This window comes from Equus przewalskii, chromosome 10 (genome assembly GCF_037783145.1).
Source record: "Equus przewalskii isolate Varuska chromosome 10, EquPr2, whole genome shotgun sequence".
Taxonomy (NCBI): Eukaryota; Metazoa; Chordata; class Mammalia; order Perissodactyla; family Equidae; genus Equus; species Equus przewalskii.
This window is the reverse complement of record NC_091840.1, coordinates 52,114,575-52,132,510: the sequence shown is the minus strand read 5'-3', so window position 1 is coordinate 52,132,510 and position 17,936 is coordinate 52,114,575. Positions and strand designations below refer to the sequence as shown.

At 40.8% G+C, this 17,936-nt stretch overlaps 1 protein-coding gene across 1 annotated transcript in view; it reads right to left on the bottom strand.

Annotated features, from left to right (window-relative positions):
• CFAP52 (cilia and flagella associated protein 52) overlaps positions 1-17,936 on the bottom strand; it is a 40,595-nt gene that overhangs the window by 18,154 nt on the left and 4,505 nt on the right. Inside the window, exons 2-8 of the mRNA XM_008529292.2 lie at positions 16,653-16,852; positions 16,123-16,259; positions 13,709-13,837; positions 11,141-11,240; positions 10,133-10,249; positions 4,443-4,543; positions 1,412-1,582 (exon numbers count right to left, since the gene is read on the bottom strand). Of these exons, the coding sequence (XP_008527514.1) occupies positions 1,412-1,582; positions 4,443-4,543; positions 10,133-10,249; positions 11,141-11,240; positions 13,709-13,837; positions 16,123-16,259; positions 16,653-16,852 (955 nt within the window). The remainder of the gene's footprint in view (positions 1-1,411; positions 1,583-4,442; positions 4,544-10,132; positions 10,250-11,140; positions 11,241-13,708; positions 13,838-16,122; positions 16,260-16,652; positions 16,853-17,936) is intronic.

The following is a 17,936-nucleotide window of genomic DNA, read 5'->3' as shown; positions in this document are numbered from 1 at the left end:
CGTGTGCTTCTGTAATATAAATTCACTCATATGCAATTGGTAAAGAGGCAAATGATAGAATATTGTAGAAGTCACAGTGGTTCATACATATTTTTCCCGATATATTAATGTTTTGATTTACAAAGTAATAGCAGCTGAAAACAAAGTACATTCACATAGCTAAATTAGCAAGTAAAGGAAGAACGCAGCCCCGGACACAATGCTCATTCACTCCAAGTGCTTCCTCTGAGCTCAGTCATCTCCACAACTAAGCTTGGTGACAGGGAGGAAGCAAAGGGGAATGGGGAATGGCTGCTAGTAGGTTTCTTTTTGGGAAAATGAAATGTTCTAAAATTAGATTATGGTGATCATTGCACAACGCTGTAAATATGCCCAAAAACATTGAGTTGTATTTCTAAATGGGTGATCTTTACAGTACATAAATATTTCAATAAAGCTGTTTAAAAAAAAAAAGTAAAAGCAGCAACACAAACCCAAATAGATTAATAACTACGTAAGAATTAAAAAGATAGTTAAAAACTTACCCTTATAAAAGACACCAGGACCAAATAATTTTACAGATTGATTCTACCAAGCTCCTTAGAAAAAGAGGAAAAAGTGAGACAGAAAGGAAATGACCAATTTTCAAATGAAGATTCACCTAATGGGAGGCACTAGTCATTTTCACTCAGAAATATTTGGAAGAACTTAATCATAATGGCTCAGGGAATCAAACTACACTGCATGATCTTAAGGATTGAGTGTTCCAAGTGAGTCTGGCTACCTGCACAACAATGATTTGAGTTTTGAAAATTCAAGCTAAACACTGAGGAAGTTCAGAGCAAAAACCGTCTAACCAACTTCATGGAACGAATCTCACCAAAGACAAAGTGTGTTTCAAAATCAAATAATGGCAGACTATGACTGAAGCTCTTTGATATCAAAACTGCTGATGGTTGTTTCACTTGTTCTGTGAGGGCATGACCAAGTAATACAGCTACTGCATCCAAAGACCTCTTATGCCCATGACCATGAAGTCTGCCAAATCTGGAAGACCCAAGAAGTTCAAACAAATGACTTGGAAGAAATTTGAAAAAGGCACTACTGAGCTTTTTGCAGACAGCACTGGGAAAACATAGAAAAGTTTTGCCAGTCTGTTTACCCTTTCCATGATGGATTCATTAGAAAAGTCAACATTCTAAAGAAGCCCAATGTAAATCTGAATTATGAAAACTAATACAGCAGCACGGTGAAAGCAATAGAAAGTCTATTAAAATAGTTCACTACAATAGAAAAAGTTAAGGAGGAAAAAAATCATAATTATATTAGTAGATGTTAAAAATACATTAACAAAATTAAATTTCCTTGCACGCTGGATCACATCTCCACGTTCTTATTTTTGGGGGAGAAAATATTTTCCTGTTCTACTTACAATGGAAAGACAATGTCCTGGACAGCTTCACAGTGACAAGTTGCAATGAGAGTCTCTTTGAAATCCGTGAAGGTGACACGATAAATGTGAGATTCTTCTGTTCCTACAAAAAACTGGTGCCCTTCCCCTCGAAGTGCGATAGAAGTGATGCCACCCTGCAACTGGATTTTCCTTTAAAAAGAAGCAAAAGGTGAAACAAATTCACTCAATCAATGAGTATGTACTTATTAACCATCTGAAGCATTATAGGGGATACAAATTAGGTATATGACCTGGGACACACCTTCAAGGAAGTGATACAATTCGAAAGGCAGAAGTTACTCACCATATTGGGTACCCACAGTCAGTGAAAGGAGAGGCAAGCATAGGTTACTATATCAGAGAAGCTCCATCAGTGAGAGATAGTCTGAAATGGGTTGTACGGCATGGGTAGGATTTGGATAGAGAATATTCCAGGCAAGGTTGTGGGCACAAATAATCATAGCAATTAAATACTTTATCATTCTATTTCTGGGAAATAATCCTAAAGTCAGGGGAATAAAACCTTTATGTCAAGGATGTTATTATGCTATTTAAAGAGCGAAAAGTTGGAAGCAACCTAAATATCCAATTGTAATGGAATGGTTAACCGATCCATGGGATAGCAACTTCAAAGAATGTTCTTCAAAGAATATTTAATGGCCTAGCCATTAAAACCACATTCTAATTATGGAGTACATATATTTTTTACCACAATAATTTTAAAAAGATTACGTAGCAATATTGAAAATATTTACGATGTTCACATTAAGCAAAAATCAGAATGCAAAATTATATATAAAATTGTATTTATAAAATAAGTACAATTATTTTAAAATTTATATGAATAATGCAGACAAGAAGAAATAGCAAAATGTTAATAGTGGCTATCTTCAATAGAACTTTGATGGATTATTTTATCTTCTTCCACGTTTCAGATCCCCCTCGCTCCCCAAATGTTTGAGTATGCACTTTTTAAAAAAAGAGTATAGAAATGAATGAGGCCCTAGAAACCCAACCTTGCTCTGCAACTAATTTAGTTCTGACAATAAGAACTCAATGGGGGATGTTGTGCAAGGAACCAACACGGAAAATGCACATTTTACAAAGATTCATTTGTTGGTGGGACACAGAAGAGTAAATGAAACAAGGATAGACCACAAGCCATATCCCAGCTCCTTCACTAACAAGAGCTCTATGACTCTGGTCAAGTTGCCAGAAATCTCTGGGCTTGAGTTTATTCAACCACAGAATAATTCCTCCTGTACAGGGTTGCGGTGAAGATTAAAGGTAATGGGGGTAAGATACAGGAGCCCTTAGTAGGGACAAGCCAGGAAATACTGGCTATTGTCACCTGGGCTCCCTGGAAGACAAGGTGAAGCCCAGGGCCCAGGGGCACGGCCAGGGATCTCTGCAGCCCCATGGTCTGTTTTATCACACTCCCTCCCTTTCCAGTCTCATGACTTCTCACGTGAGCTGCTTTCTCGATCTCCTAAAACCCAAGGGGCCAGAAATCACGGCATCCGATTTGAGCCTATGCTGTCACACAGGGTTATTTTGGAGACATTTATAGCACAAACCTGGTGATAACTGCTTTGAGTCTAATTATCTTCATTACAATGGGACCACTTGTGTAGTAAAAATAAGGAGTGAAAATATCAGGGGGTTTGATTTACGATACTCACCTCACACATCCAGAGTCTACTCAACATTGTTCGTAAGTTGCCTCTCTCTCATTCCCCTTCATACAAACACAAAACTGGTCCAAATGCATTCTCAATGAGACCCATCCTGAGCACTGAATTTAAAACAGCAAGCTGTCCCCTGCCCCACTTCAAAATCTAGTCCCCCTGACTCTACATTCTTCTCCATTGTTTCCACCGTCCACATCACCCTCTAATACTATGTACTTTACTTGTTTACTGTTTGTTGCCATTTCCCTCCTGCTGGAATGTAAGCTCCCTGAGGGCAGGATTTTTTTTCTTTGTCCTTTTTTTTTGGTTTGCTTTATTCATTGATGGATCCCAAGCGTCTAGAATCGTGCCTGGTACCTAGTGAGTGCTCACTCAACAGAGATTTGTTTCAGTGAAGACAGCTAATGCTCATTTCTACAATGCAGGTGCAACCACCCCGACTCCCTTAGAGCTGGCAGAGGCCATGGGAGCATGTCTAGGAGCGTGTAGCTTCTGTTGAAGCCGAGTTCAAGTTCTGCCCCTCTGTGAGGTGACCTCTCCATGCCAAAAAGATCACTCCCTTCTCTGATCTTCTCTACAACATCCACGATATATTTTACTCAAGCTGGACCATGAGATTTGTGTTTATATATTATCTTCTATTACAGTGACTTTTCATTGTAACTTATCCCCAAACCAGACTGGAAGTTAAAATAAACCATATCTGATTTTTCCTTATTTTTTAAATAGCATCTAGCACATTTGTTTGGATGGAGGAGGTGCTCAATAAATACTTGTTAATGAAAATGTGTAAGGTTTTATTTCACTTTATTTTAATTAGATAAGTTATGAAAAGTACATAGCATAGTATCTGGCCCATAAAAATAGCTAGTGAATGTCAGCTATTTGTATTAAAACTTGTATTCAGATGCATTAACTACTAGCATGGTGCCAGGCACATAATAGGTACCCATTGCATAATAAAGTTCATTAAAAAAAACAATTTTGAAAGTTTGAAATTTGAGGTTATTGGTTGGATAAGTTTATAACAGCATATTTCCTCTGTCATGGCTCAGTGTAAATAAGAAATTACATATTTATTAGAAGGGCAGTAACCCGGGAGTAATAGTGGATCACTTTGGCTTAATTCGACATAAGCCATTGTGTTTTCATTGGCAAAGAAACCACCACCTATTGTCATTCCAACTACTCATTTTAACAGCAAGATGAGATTCTTTAACCAAATATCCCTTTGCCAATATCACTTAGTTACTGACTTTAAGCAAACTTCCCTCTGGTGGGTCTCTCCCCATCCCAGCCATGTGGGGCCTGGAACTTACTTGATGGGTTTGTAGCTGGGGCTTTTACAGAAGACCAGCAACCCGGCTCCAGAGCCCACCAACAAACCCCCCATCTTCAGGCATTTGATAGCCGACACTCCCTGGGGGGAGAAACAGCAGTGAGAAAAAGCCTAACTGTTTTCATCATTAAGAGTGAGTGTGTGACCTGACACAATGAGCGTGGCCAAGGCCAGGTCAATGCGGCCACATGTTGCTTGGACGAGCTCATGAAAGCATTGCCAGTGATGGCCCCCCGGGCTGGCAAAAAGGGCTCAGGGCGGACAACAAGCTTGTGTGCCAGGAAGTAGCCCTCCAGGTCCTGCAAGGAGCAAACACAATTCACCAAACTTCCTCCCTTTAAAACCATCTGTGCGTTTTTAACCTATTACAAATTAACCCCTTTATATCCACTCAAATGCAGTTAGAGCATAAGCACAGCCTCGGCAACACTAGTTCTTCAGTGGCCATTGTTTTCACCAGAACTTAATTTGTGTAATGCAGAGACTATAGTCAACATCCAAAGAAAGCACAAAAGACTCCTTCTTGTTCACTTTTCTGAATTAAAGCATGCAGTATATAGTGTTAACAATTGAAGGAAACATTTAAATTCAAAGCCATCTTCACAGTTTGGGGATGTATCATGGCCATGTTATAGCACCTACTGTGAAGTTCTAATCTTAAAATGTGCATGACCAATATTTTATTTTAAAACATGCAATAATAATATAGCTAATGACTTTATAGATTTGTGCCTTAAGAAAGTCTGAATATTATTAAATAAATATAATGTCCGGTCAAGTTACGTTCAAGTGAATTTTGCCAGTTTTGGCTCAAAAGGTATTTCATGATGTTTGAGAAGAGAAACCGAGGCTCAAGAACATGAAGGCATGGACCAGAATCACACACTCTCCTCTCCTGCCCGCCCCCGGCTCCAGAAGTGTTGCAGCAGGACAATGGGATGAACGCCTGGCTCACGAGGAGACAACCCCGGTGAGTGAATATTCTCAGCATTTTTTCCGGGACTCGGGGAAGCAAGGGGTAGAGTTCAACAGAGCCTCAAAGTTACGTGTATCCAATTTCTAGATAAACTTTTTTGAAACTATAGAGGATATTGCTCAAGTGTGCAGGTTCTGGAGCCAGCCTGCCTGGGTTCAAATCTCAGCTCTACTACTCACTACCCAGGAGATCTTAAATGGTATGTGCCTCAGTTTCCTCATCTGTAGAGCAGGGATGAAAACGGCACCTATCTCATCAGATTGGTGGTGACAGTCAAAGAAAGGCAGGTGCTTTGCTCCATGTCTGACATGTCAACATTTGCTGAGCACGTACTACTTTTAATATTATTGTGACGATGATCATCATGTTCTTCTTCATTTTAGTGCTGATGCCTAATAGGTCCATTCGAAACCACTCCAAGTCTTTACCTTTCTAACCATAGAGCAAATATTTAAGTAGAGTTTCAAAATGGGTAACTGCCCACGATCACTTGATATTCGAACCAAACGTCTTCAATAATACCTCCTATCTGTTTGTCGTAATGAAAATTATTATCTTGGGGCTGGCTCCGTGACCAAGTGGTTAAGTTCATGCGCTCTGCTTCGGTGGCCTAGGGTTTCGCTGGTTTGGGTCCTGGGTGTGGACCCAGCACTGCTCATCAAGCCGTGCTGAGGCGGCCTCCCACATTAGCAGAACTAGAAGGACCCACAACTAGAATATATACAACTATGTACTGGGGGGCTTTGGGGAGAAGAAAGAAAAATCCACTAACTAAAAAAAAAAGAATTATTTTCTTTCCACTTGTATAAAAGTCACCTTGGAGCCATTGCTTTGTGGAATTTACCATCAGACCTAATTGGTTAGGAATTAAAGCATCCGTAGTGCCACTCTGGATGGCACTTACGTAGAACACTAAGACAGCCAGCATCTTTTCTGGAGAGGCACTTAGACCCCAGGTGCTGGGGAGGCAAAAGTATCAAGATGAGTAGTTTTCATGAGTAGTGTTTTTTTTTTTTTTTATTAATGTTATGATAGATTACAACCTTGTGAGATTTCAGTTGTACATTTTTGTTAGTCATGTTGTGGGTACACCACTTCCCCCTTTGTGCCCTCCCCCCACCCCCTCTTTTCCCTGGTAACCACCGATCTGATCTCCTTATCAATATACTAACTTCCACCTATGAGTGGAATCATATAGAGTTCGTCTTTCTCTGACTGGCTTATTTCGCTTAACATAATACCCTCAAGGTCCATCCACGTTGTTGTGAATGGGCCAATTTTGTCTTTTTTATGGCTGAGTAGTATTCCATTGTGTATATATATCATATCTTCTTTATCCAATCATCAGTTTCTGGGCATGTAGGCTGGTTCCACGTCTTGGCTATTGTAAATAATGCTGCGATGAACATAGGGGTGCAACGGACTCTTGAGATTTCTGATATCAGGTTCTTAGGATAGATACCCAGTAATGGGATGGCTGGGTCATAGGGTATTTCTATTTTTAACTTTTTGAGAAATCTCCATACTGTTTTCCATAGTGGCTGTACCAGTTTGCATTCCCACCAACAGTGTATGAGGGTTCCTTTTTCTCCACAACCTCTCCAACATTTGTCGCTCTTGGTTTTGGATGTTTTTGCCAATCTAACGGGTGTAAGGTGATATCTTAGAGTAGTTTTGATTTGCATTTCCCTGATGATTAGCGATGATGAACATCTTTTCATGTGTCTATTGGCCATATTTCATGAGTAGTGTTTTATGCAGTCCTTCGGTGGCGTCTCAGGAGTTGGGACTGGCAGAGCTCTAATCCCTGTCCTTCCTTAATCTGCTCTGCTTTGCTTTTGTCTGTTTAACATATTGGAATCTCTCTCCTAAAAATAACTCAAACAGCATTGGTGTAGACTATACCTGGATCTCCTGTGGGATTATTTCTAAGCTCGTCTCTACCTATATTATAGCTTTCTCCGATTCTTAGGCATCACCTTAAAAGCTTGAATATTAAATGATGGTAGGATTAAGAAAACTCTGACATCTTCCCAGGAACATGGTGCAATATTCCAAAGCCTCTTGGGAATATCTGCTAAGTGGAAAGGTATCTAAGCTTAGTTGGAACCGTCTGTTTTATTATCAGACACGAGATAGGCAGATGCAGAACCCAGCACAAGCTTTCAAATTCAAAGCGTCTAGTACTGGAAACAGCAGCACTTACGCTGTAAAATTATCCTGAGATCAAAGGCTTTTTATTTTTGTTTCAATATCAAAGTCTCTCACTGGACTTTTAACCAGAATTGTTAGGAATTCTGCAAATATAAGCAATCAATAATTTCTAGGTCTTGCTCATGACAGAATGTCGGCTGAGGCTAAAATCTAAGATCTCGTTATTAGATTAGTAAAAAATCATATATACATATTCTTGTAGATCAAAGAGCACATGTCTCTTACATATGGCAACAGGGCTGCCCAAATGCTGGAACCAATGTGGTTACAAATCACAAGGCCACAGGTCCTGTGCTTTGAAGATGTGAAAAAAGGTATGGCTCTGATTCCCTAATTGAGGATACGTAGGAATATCTTTGCCCTGAATATAAACTAGAAATGAGGGCTTAGAGAACAAGTCAACGCACCTTGCAAATGTAGGTGTGGCCTTGGGTGCATCACAGGCTTTTTCTTTTTTCCACAGACTCTTTCTTCTTTTATTTAAAAAAAACTTTTATTGAGGTTATGATAGTTTACAACCTGATGAGATTTCACTTGTACATTCTGGTTTGTCAGTCATATTATAGGTACACCACTTCACTCTTTGTGCCCGCTCCCCACCCTCCTTTCCCATGGTAACCACTAATCTGTCTTCTTTATCCATGTGTTTGTTTATCTTCCACATAGAGTGGAGTCATACAGAGTTTGTCTTTCTCTATCTGGCTTATTTTGCTTAACATAATACCCTCAAGGTCATCCATGGTATTGTGAATGGGATGATCTTATCCTTTTTTATGCATGAGTAGTATTCTATTGTATATATACATACACCACATCTTCTTTATCCAATCATCAGTCGATGGGCACTTAGGTTGCTTCCATGTCTTGGCTATTGTGAATAATGCTGCGATGAACATAGGGGGGGCATGGGTCTCTTTGAATTGCTGATTTCAAGTTCTTTGGATAGATAACCAGTAATGGGATGGCTGCATCATATGTATTTCTATTTTTAATTTTTTGAGAAATCTCCATACTGTTTTCCATAGTGGCTGCACCAGATTGCATTCCCATCAGCAGTGTATGAGGGTTCCCTTTTCTCCACAACCTCGCCAACATTTGTTATTTTTTGTTTTGGTTATTTTAGCCATTCTAACAGGTGTTAGGTGATATCTTAGTGTAGTTTTGATTTGCGTTTCCCTGATGATCAGTGATGATGAGCATCTTTTTATGTGCCTATTGGCCATCTGTATATCTTCTTTGGAGAAATGTCTGTTCATATCCCCTGCCCATTTGTTGATCAGGTTGTTTGATTTTTTGTTGTTGAGTTGTATGAGTTCTTTATCTATTATGGAGATTATCCCTTTGTTGGATATATGATTTGCAAATATTTTTTCCCCGTTGGTGGGTTGTGTTTTTGTCTCAATCCTGTTTTCCTTTGCCTTGTAGAAGCTCTTTAGTCTGATGAAGTCCCATTTGTTTATTCTTTCTTTTGTTTCCCTTGTCTGAGAAAACATGGTCTCTGAAAAGATCCTTTTAAGACTGATGTCAAAGAGTGTACTGCCTATATTTTATTCTAGAAGTCTTATGGTTTCAGGTCTTACCTTCAAGTCTTTGATCCATTTTGAGCTTATTTTTGTGAATGGTGTAAAAGAATGGTCTATTTTCATTCTTTTGCATGTGGTTGTCCAGTTTTCCCAACACCATTTGTTGAAGAGACTTTCTTTTCTCCATTGTGTGTTCTCAGCTCCTTTGTTGAAGATTAGCTGTCCACAGATATGTGGTTTTATTTCTGAGCTTTCACTTCTGTTCCATTGATGTGTGTGCGTGTTTTTGTACCAGTACCATGCTGTTTTGATCACTATAGCTTTGTAGTACATTTTGAAGTCAGGGATTGTGATGCCTCCAGCTTTGTTCTTGTTTCTCAGGATTGCTTTAGCAATTCGGGGTCTTTTGTTGCCCCGTATGAATTTTAGGATTCTTTGTTCTATTTCTGTGAAGAATGTCATTGGGATTCTGATTGGGATTGCATTGAATCTGTAGATTGCTTTAGGTAGTATGGACATTTTAACTATGTTTATTCTTCCAATCCATGTGCATGGAATGTCTTTCCATTTCTTTACGTCATCATAAATTTCTTTCAGGAAAGTCTTGTAGTTTTCATTGTGTAGGTTTTTCACTTCCTTGGTTAAATTTATTCCAAGATATTTTATTCTTTTTGTTGCGATTGTGAGTGGGATTGTGTTCTTGAGTTCTCTTCCTGTTAGTTCATTATTAGAGTATAGAAATACAACTGATTTATGAAAGTTGATTTTGTACCCTGCAACTTTGCTATAATTGTTGATTACTTCTAGTAGCTTTCCGATGGATTTTTTTTAGGATTTTCTATATATAAGATCATATCGTCCACAGACTCTTTCTTAGTGTAAATCTGTGCTGCCAGTGGAGGGAAGATATCACGAGAAAACCGCAGGGCAGAGCAGAGTTTGACGGTCTCTACTCACCAGACTGAATTTGTCCTTCGCAGGCCCAGTGTCTGCCAGCAGTTTAGTCCGAGGGTTCATTTTTAGGATATCTCCAGTTGTGGTGCCAAGGTAGAAAAAGCTGTCATCATCGGCCATCTGGGGATCAGAGAGAAAAAGACACTTGAAGACCTGAGTTTCCTCAGTGATGCCCATGAGCCCCTGATCAGGGATAGGGTGGGCTTCCTCCGAAACCCCGTGAACATCTGCAAAGGTGCTCATGGCTACTTCTGTTTCCTCAGACTCAAAGATGTATAAGAACAGCTCTGAGGGAAGGAGAATCTGGGTCAAACTCAGAACTGGAGGAAATATTAGAGTCCAATCAGCCCGTGCATTCACTTGAAGTCTACTCGTGTCTGATGTTAGTATGCATACCCCGCCAGTTCCAACTCCTGAGACACCTCCAAAGGGCTCCTAGGATGACGGTGTGCTCCTCCAAAGAGAACACGCATGTGCTTTATCTCACATTTTCCAAAGGCTATATTCATAAAGTGACTACGCATTAAACAAGAGGAACAATTCAGTGGAGAATGGAGTTATATGTATGACTCCACGTTAAAAATATATGAAGGATTCTTCTTTATGGAAGAGATTGCATTTCAACAATGCGTTTCATTGTTAGAAACTTTATTTCTAGTGGCAGAAATAACATAAGCAACAGAGGGATGTGCTGTGGGCTCTGAGCGCCTCCTGGCTACACTGCTTCCCCTGAGGTGCAGCAGGTTTCTCCATCTGATAGCAGCCCAGGGCCCAGCAAGACAAGACCCAGAGCTGTGTCGAGGCAGCTCCTCTCTGACTTCTGAAAGGAGCTCCACAAGTGAGACTCTCCCTCACCTTTGCCTCCTCAACATCCCGTACGTCCAGACCTCCTCTCCCCTCCCCTCCCCCAGCCCAAGGTACACGTACACACACACACATCTTGGTCAGTACTGTTAACAAGAGCTTGTAATAATAGTTACTTATTTAAATAACACTTAAAGTAATACTTACTGTCAGACTCATGACTATTCTTTTCATCTGTCCTGTTAAGCATTCCGTTGGCCAGATTTTTCTATTTGGGAGATCCAGTTCCCATACTCGAATTGTCCCACTATAGAAAAGAAACTCAAATCAAAGGGGTACTCATTTAATAAGTACTTCGTCTCTTCTCTGTGTCCTTATTCTCTTAAAGGAGAAGTGGAAGGGAAGAGAACCAGACATATCTGAGGGTTGTTCCAGCCTAGCGCTCTGCCTGAGATCTTCCTTTCAATCCTCATGACCACCCTGGGAGGCAGGTTTTATGATCCCCCGTTCCCCAAGTTGGAAAGCGCAGAGCCTATACGCAGCAGAGCAAGGATTCACACCCTGTTCTCTCTCACTTTGAAGTGCACACTCTACCCACTATAATGAAAACAGACAAACAAATAAACAAGTAAACACATGAAGAGCAAATCAGAGATCATTAAGTACGTTTCTTTCGAGGTAGTGAGCTGTGAAGCCAGCCCTTGTGGTCTAGTGGTTAAGATTCAGCGCTCTCACTGTGGCGGTCCAGGTTCGTTTCTCAGTCAGGGAACCACACCACCCACCTGTCAGTTGTCATACTGTGGTGGCTGTGTGTTGCTGTGATGCTGAAAGCTATGCCACTGGGACTTCAACTACCAGCAGGGTCACCCATGGTGGACAGGTTTCAGCGCAGCTTCCAGAGTAAGACAGACTGGGAAGAAGGACCTGGCCGCCCACTTCTGAACAATTTTGCCGTGAAAATCGTATGAATAGCAGCAGAGTGATACAGTGCCAGAAGGTAAGAGGATGGCACAGAAAGACTCAGCAGGGTTCTTTTCTGCTGTGCACAGGTCACTAGAGTCAGAATTGACTCGATGGCACTAACTACAACAAATTGAGTAGCGAGGAATTTTTTTAAAGAGAAGTGCTTCATTATAGAGAGTCCTGTCTTCAAGGAAGAGAAACGAGATGAAACAACCAGAAGTCAAACAAAATCAGTACCCGACACAAGACTTGGCATACGGTAGGTACTTAATCATTGTATGTTTAGTTAATCTGAATTAATAATTGCATAAAAATATCATAGTCAGTATCACCAAAACTTCAGCTAATATCCCAAGGCAGCAAAGATTAATTTAAAAATATACTGATCAAATTTAGTCGCCCTTTTCTTTATAAGCTGAGTAATGCACATAGTAAGTGCTCAGTAAGTATTTTGAATGTACCTCCCAATTTTTTTTTTAATCAGCTTTTCCATGGCCTTCTTGGTAAATGTTATTTGGATGCTGAACTATTAGAATTTGTAGGACATCTCCTGGGGGTCAATATAACAGAATACCTGAAATTGGGACCATCGTGGAGAACCCAGGGTATATGGGAACCACACTAGAAATCTTACTTAAGTGCTAAGTTTTTCTCTGTTATCAGTGTCACATGAAATTAAAGCAGACCTAGAATATAGATTGTCTTAAAAAATATTTTTTTGGTTTGGTTTAAATTCAAGTTTGACTCCTGGAGAAACGTTGTCCACAGACATCAGAATGGGCTGATGCCTGCTGTGTAAGCCGCCGCTGAGGAGCAGAAAGAGCCCCATAAAACCAGTCACTCTGCAAACCCGAAGGGAGCTGAGGAGCTTCGCGGTCAACAGCAGCCTCTGAAGAGGGAGTGGGACATGGTCATCCGCTGTAGGATCAGAGTACTGTCCTAATAAGGTTCACTCCTCAGGGGCTGGCTTTCATGTCAACCAGTTAGTTTCATGGCCTCTGAATAAATCCTTCCTCATAATTAACCATGAAGCAAATGCTGCATTTCACAAGGTGGGGACAGGAAACAGTACAGATGTAGAGCAGAACAAATTCCTTACTCTGGCTGGAAGAGCAACCAACGGTGTGTGCCCTTCCCGGGTGGGACACCAGAGGTGGGTTGAAAAGGATAGTTCCACCGGGCATATACTTCAACACTGCATTCACAGATTTCTGACCTTTGAACTGGTATACGACATTAAAGAGGATGCTTTTAGACGGGTTTAACCTTCAGACTCCAAACAGGGCCCTGATTGGTGAATCTGTAAATTAATTTCTTCTGTTAGACAGATGCTGGCCTCTGTTCAGACCTTCGGCTTGGCCTCCGTTAGCTGGTGAGAGCTGGCCCTACTGGAAATTATCTCATATGGCTAACAGTGAAACATTTGAAACTTCCTGGCACAGTTCAGCCACAGTTATTTCATGAGACCTAAATTAAGAGCAGGTGGTAAGAAACATCAACCAGTAAGTGAACCTGTGCAATTGTGCAAATTACTCTGAGTATGGTGTTATCAGTAAGGAACACACCAGAACCTCAAATGAGTTTAGCAGATAAGCAGAGCCTTTTCAGTAGGAAGCACAGAATTTTCAAATAACCATATTTAAAAGACTTTCAGCTAAAAGGATGACTGGACTACAAAATAATGAAATGTGTGACGTATGATATTTTTTCCAAGACTAAAAACGTGTTCCCTCAAATTAGAATCACCATGTTTTCAGCACAAGCAAACGCAGTGGTCTCTGAGTACCAAAAACCCCAACTGCAGACACGTACTTCCCAGCAGTAACGAACATCTCATCCCGGCACCTCGAGAAGATCACCGTGGTGGCATTCCCGACGTTGAGGCCGGCAGCGGGACTGCCGCAGATGGCATCTCTCTTGGCTATGCTCCACACCACCACACTGCCAAACGAGGGGGACAAAGCAGTCAGGGGAAAACAGGCTTTCAAAGTAAGAAACAGCTCTTTTAGTGGTTCTAGAAAGAAAGAAATAATAGCAAAGCAGTTCACTTACAAAGGAGCAAAAGAACTACGCTGACCCCCAGAAATCTCCTCAGTCACACTGGGTATTCGAAGAAGAATGGGTGACACTTAAAAAGTTTTGAAGGAAAATGATGATGAGGCTAGAAACCAGTGAGCCCATCCATCAAGTCTGACGCTAAAACAAAGGCATTTCCAGACATGCAAGGCATAAAAGTTTACCACCCAGTTATCTCATGTAAAAAATTTCCTTGGGGAAGTATTCCAGCCAAAAAAACAAACAAAAAAAGCAATAAAAGAGGATGACATAAGGTTCTCACACTTGAACGTGTATCAGAATCACCTGGAGGGCTTGTTAAAACAGAGACTGCTAGGACCGACCCCTGCAGTTTCTGATTCAGGAGATCTGGGGTGGGCCTGACAATTTGGTTTTCTAAAAAGTCCCAGGTGGTGCTGACGCTGCTGGTCTGGGGACCACACTTTGAGAAGCAGCCCTTTAGATTACATTTCCTTCTTTCTGGGTGCAATCATACAACTTAGTCGTAAATTGAACAGTGCTTGGCTAATAATACTAAAAATGCTGGGGAGGATAACATTAATGCAAAAAAGTTTCATAAAGGTTACATAGGTTACATAAAGGCTATGTAATACTATAAAAAAAATATATGCCCACACAATCTGGCCTCCCTTCTGTTCCTCCTGCTCTGTGTTGAAACCAGCTGGTTTGGGTAGAATGGACCCTCCCACAGGTTCAGGGTTGACCTCCTGTCCAAAACCAATTGGCAGAACCCCATCCTCCTCACCACCTGACTATTCATGGATGGGCATATTGCATTTTCCTGGTAAGCAAGATTGGTTTTCTTCTTGTTTAGAAGAGAAACTTTCTTTAGGATATTTTTCTCAACATCCCCCCAATTTTCTGCAAGCAAATTTTAGATAGCCTAAAGTCAAGCTTGAAATTACAGAGGAAACAAACAGTTTTGCAGATTAACCTTGGTTAAGGGGCCATTTTTTCTCCCCCAAGACCGGGGCTTGGCATCTCTCTGGCAGGGGCTAGGGGTGCAGCGGCCTAATTGCCAAGCTCCCAGAATCTCTGGGGGTGGACCCAAGTGTCAGTAGTTTTAAACTTTCCTCAGGTGATTCCAGTCTGCATCCAAGATTGAGAACAACTGCTTTAAGTTGAGCTAAGAATGTTAATAGATGATTCTGGATACATTGCTCATGAAAAACAGTCAAGTGGGATGGCTCAGGGAAGGTGTGACTACTTATGGCGAGGGAATGACTATTAAAGGAGGAAATCTCATGAAAATTTTGTTGATTTACTGAATATTAAGAGAGCTGTCACTATATAACTACACACAAATGTAAATTTCGTTTGTAATAAACCTGTGAAGCTCAAACAAGAAAATATCTGTAAAACTGCACCAAAGTACTAAATCCTACACAAACCTCAGTGTTCCTATTTTTCTTCTGCAGACTATGTTCCTTTAGCTTTTGCTTAGGAATATGTACTGTGTTGATTGTTCTTCTGAATATAATTCATTTAAATATTTACGTTTCCCCCCAATTTCATTTGAATGTATTCTCTGCCTACTAAACTTGACTGTGAGTTCCTTTTGCCTGTGAGGGCAAAGATCCCTTCTTGGCGAGGCAGGTTACAAATGCCACCTCTGGAGTCACACTGCCAGGGTTTGTCTCCCAGCTCTGCTACTTACTAGCTGGTGACTTTAGTTCCCCGTCTGTCATATGGCCCTGACAGTTCCCACCTCATGGAGATGATGCAAAGTGCTCAGCACACACCTGTCACATAGTAAGTGCTCCAAAAAGATTAGCTGTTGTCTATGTTGATGACGACGATGATGCTGATGCAACAAGGATGACGTCATCTTTCCTTTACAGCAGTGGTTCTCAAATTTAGCTGCACATTAGAATCACCTGGGAAGCTTTCACAACTCCTAAGGCCCAGGCCAATCAATCAAACTCTCTGAAGGGGGAACCAAGCGTCGGTAATTTTCTAAAGCTCCACAGTTGATTTCAATGTGCAGCCAGGATTGAGAACAACTGACCTATGGTATTTTCCTCATAGGCTTTTCACACAACACACACTCCAATATAGACAGGCCAAAGAGAATGTGTCGGGGGAGAGGGTACTTGACACGTCTGGAAATATGCCTCGTGGAAAATAAGTAAATATGTTTAGTTCATTACCTTCCATCATCTGGGCCTCCCAGTGATACCAAGTACAAATCATTTGGCGAAAAGGCCAGAGCTTCGATTTTGCCCTTGTGAAGTGACAGCCGCGCAATCAGTTCCCTTTTCTTATAATCCCACAAAATGATATCTGCCTGGGGGCAAGAATACACTGTCAGATCAGAGACAGGCTTTAAAAGAATCTGAGGAGATAGCTAGCGCTCTCCGTGAAAAATAATCAGTAATGTCACTTTTCTAGAAATTAGATCAAGTCTTACAAACGCGATAGCAACAAAATGGAGACAGTTTCAAGCAGGAACTTTTGTTCCTAAGCAGTTATCAGTCACAAGCTGCAACACCTGGTGTAAAAACACCAGACTAGACCCCTTCGCTCTCCGCCTGATAGAATGACAGTGAGTCAGAGAAGCGAAGAGGAAGAAGAGGAAAGCAAAGAACGTGAGGCAGCACAGGGCTAACCTGAGGTCGGCAGTTTTTCTAGGGAGGTACCTCGAAATCAGTTCACAAGGAGTTATTTTCAGTTTCCTCACCTTGAAGCCCATGAATGTGACTTGTCCAGAGGCAATGTAAATTCCGCTCTTGGAGATGGTCAAGCAGGAAACATTGTTGTCGTGACCATGCAGGAAATTCTGTTCATGAGTGTTTACTGCCTGAATGAGGATTGTGCAACCCAGAGGGTAAACTACATGTTCCTGGTCAGGATGGCATTTCAGACCAGAGGGCACATGTCCTAAAAGAGGAAGGTTAAAAATAGTAATCACGTGCAGAAGTGGCTGGTAACTTTTAAAAATTGAATATAAAAGGGAACACTCTTGAAATAAGCCTTAGTTCAATTAAAATGTGTGTGTGGGTCATAGGTAATTTTATTTTACTAACAAGGAGGTCACTCTAGTATATCCCTTCTCAAATTTGAATGTGCATAATAATCCCCCCAGTTAAAAGCAGATTCTGATTTTAGTCTGGAGTAGGGCCGAGATTCTGCATTTTTGACAAGCTCCCAAGTGATGCTGATGCTGGCCCGGAACCTCACTGTGGACGGCAAGGCCCTAGGGCCAATTCTTGTCATCATAAGAAGCACAAGCACACGCAGCACAAGCAGCCCGTCTGGGTGAGTGTGCATGGACATAGGGAGAACGTGAATTCACTGCCTTGGGCAGAAGTTTGGCAAAGATAAAAATTTGGTTTCAGTTCTAAGTCTCCACCAGGTGCTCTGAAGCAGCCCAGGACCTCTCACAGTGTGACCCCATCCTCCAGATATTTGCCAAGAACTCTCTCAACAATTGCAAACCTTTGTAATACATTCTAATATGAAATAGTCAGAAGTCCTCCCTTATTACTCATCTTTGGTCAGAAGTTTTTTGGTTATTCTTCATATTTATTTTACAATGTAAACTTTACAGTCAGTGTGAGTAGTTAAAAAATCATGTTTGTGTTTTTAGTGCAATAGCATTAAATGTATAGACTAAGGAAAAATAATTTTTATGATGGATTATATCGCCTTTCTAAGAACAGGATATGTTTCTCCATGAAGTCTCCTTTTACGTTCCCCAGTAACATTTCCAATTTTTCTTTATAAACATCTCACGTATTTCTTATTACATTTATTCTTGGGTATTTTAAAATCTTTTTTATTTCTATCTCCTTCCCCATCAGAAGTGACAAAAATGGCAAGCAATAGGATATATTGGAGAATATGAGGAAGCCATTTGGTGTAAACCTAATTCGGGCCTGACCGAGGCCGTTGAGCATGCATTGTATATTTGATTTAGAGATTCCCTATAGCAAGAACAAAGGCCCTTGAAATAAAGGTGCAA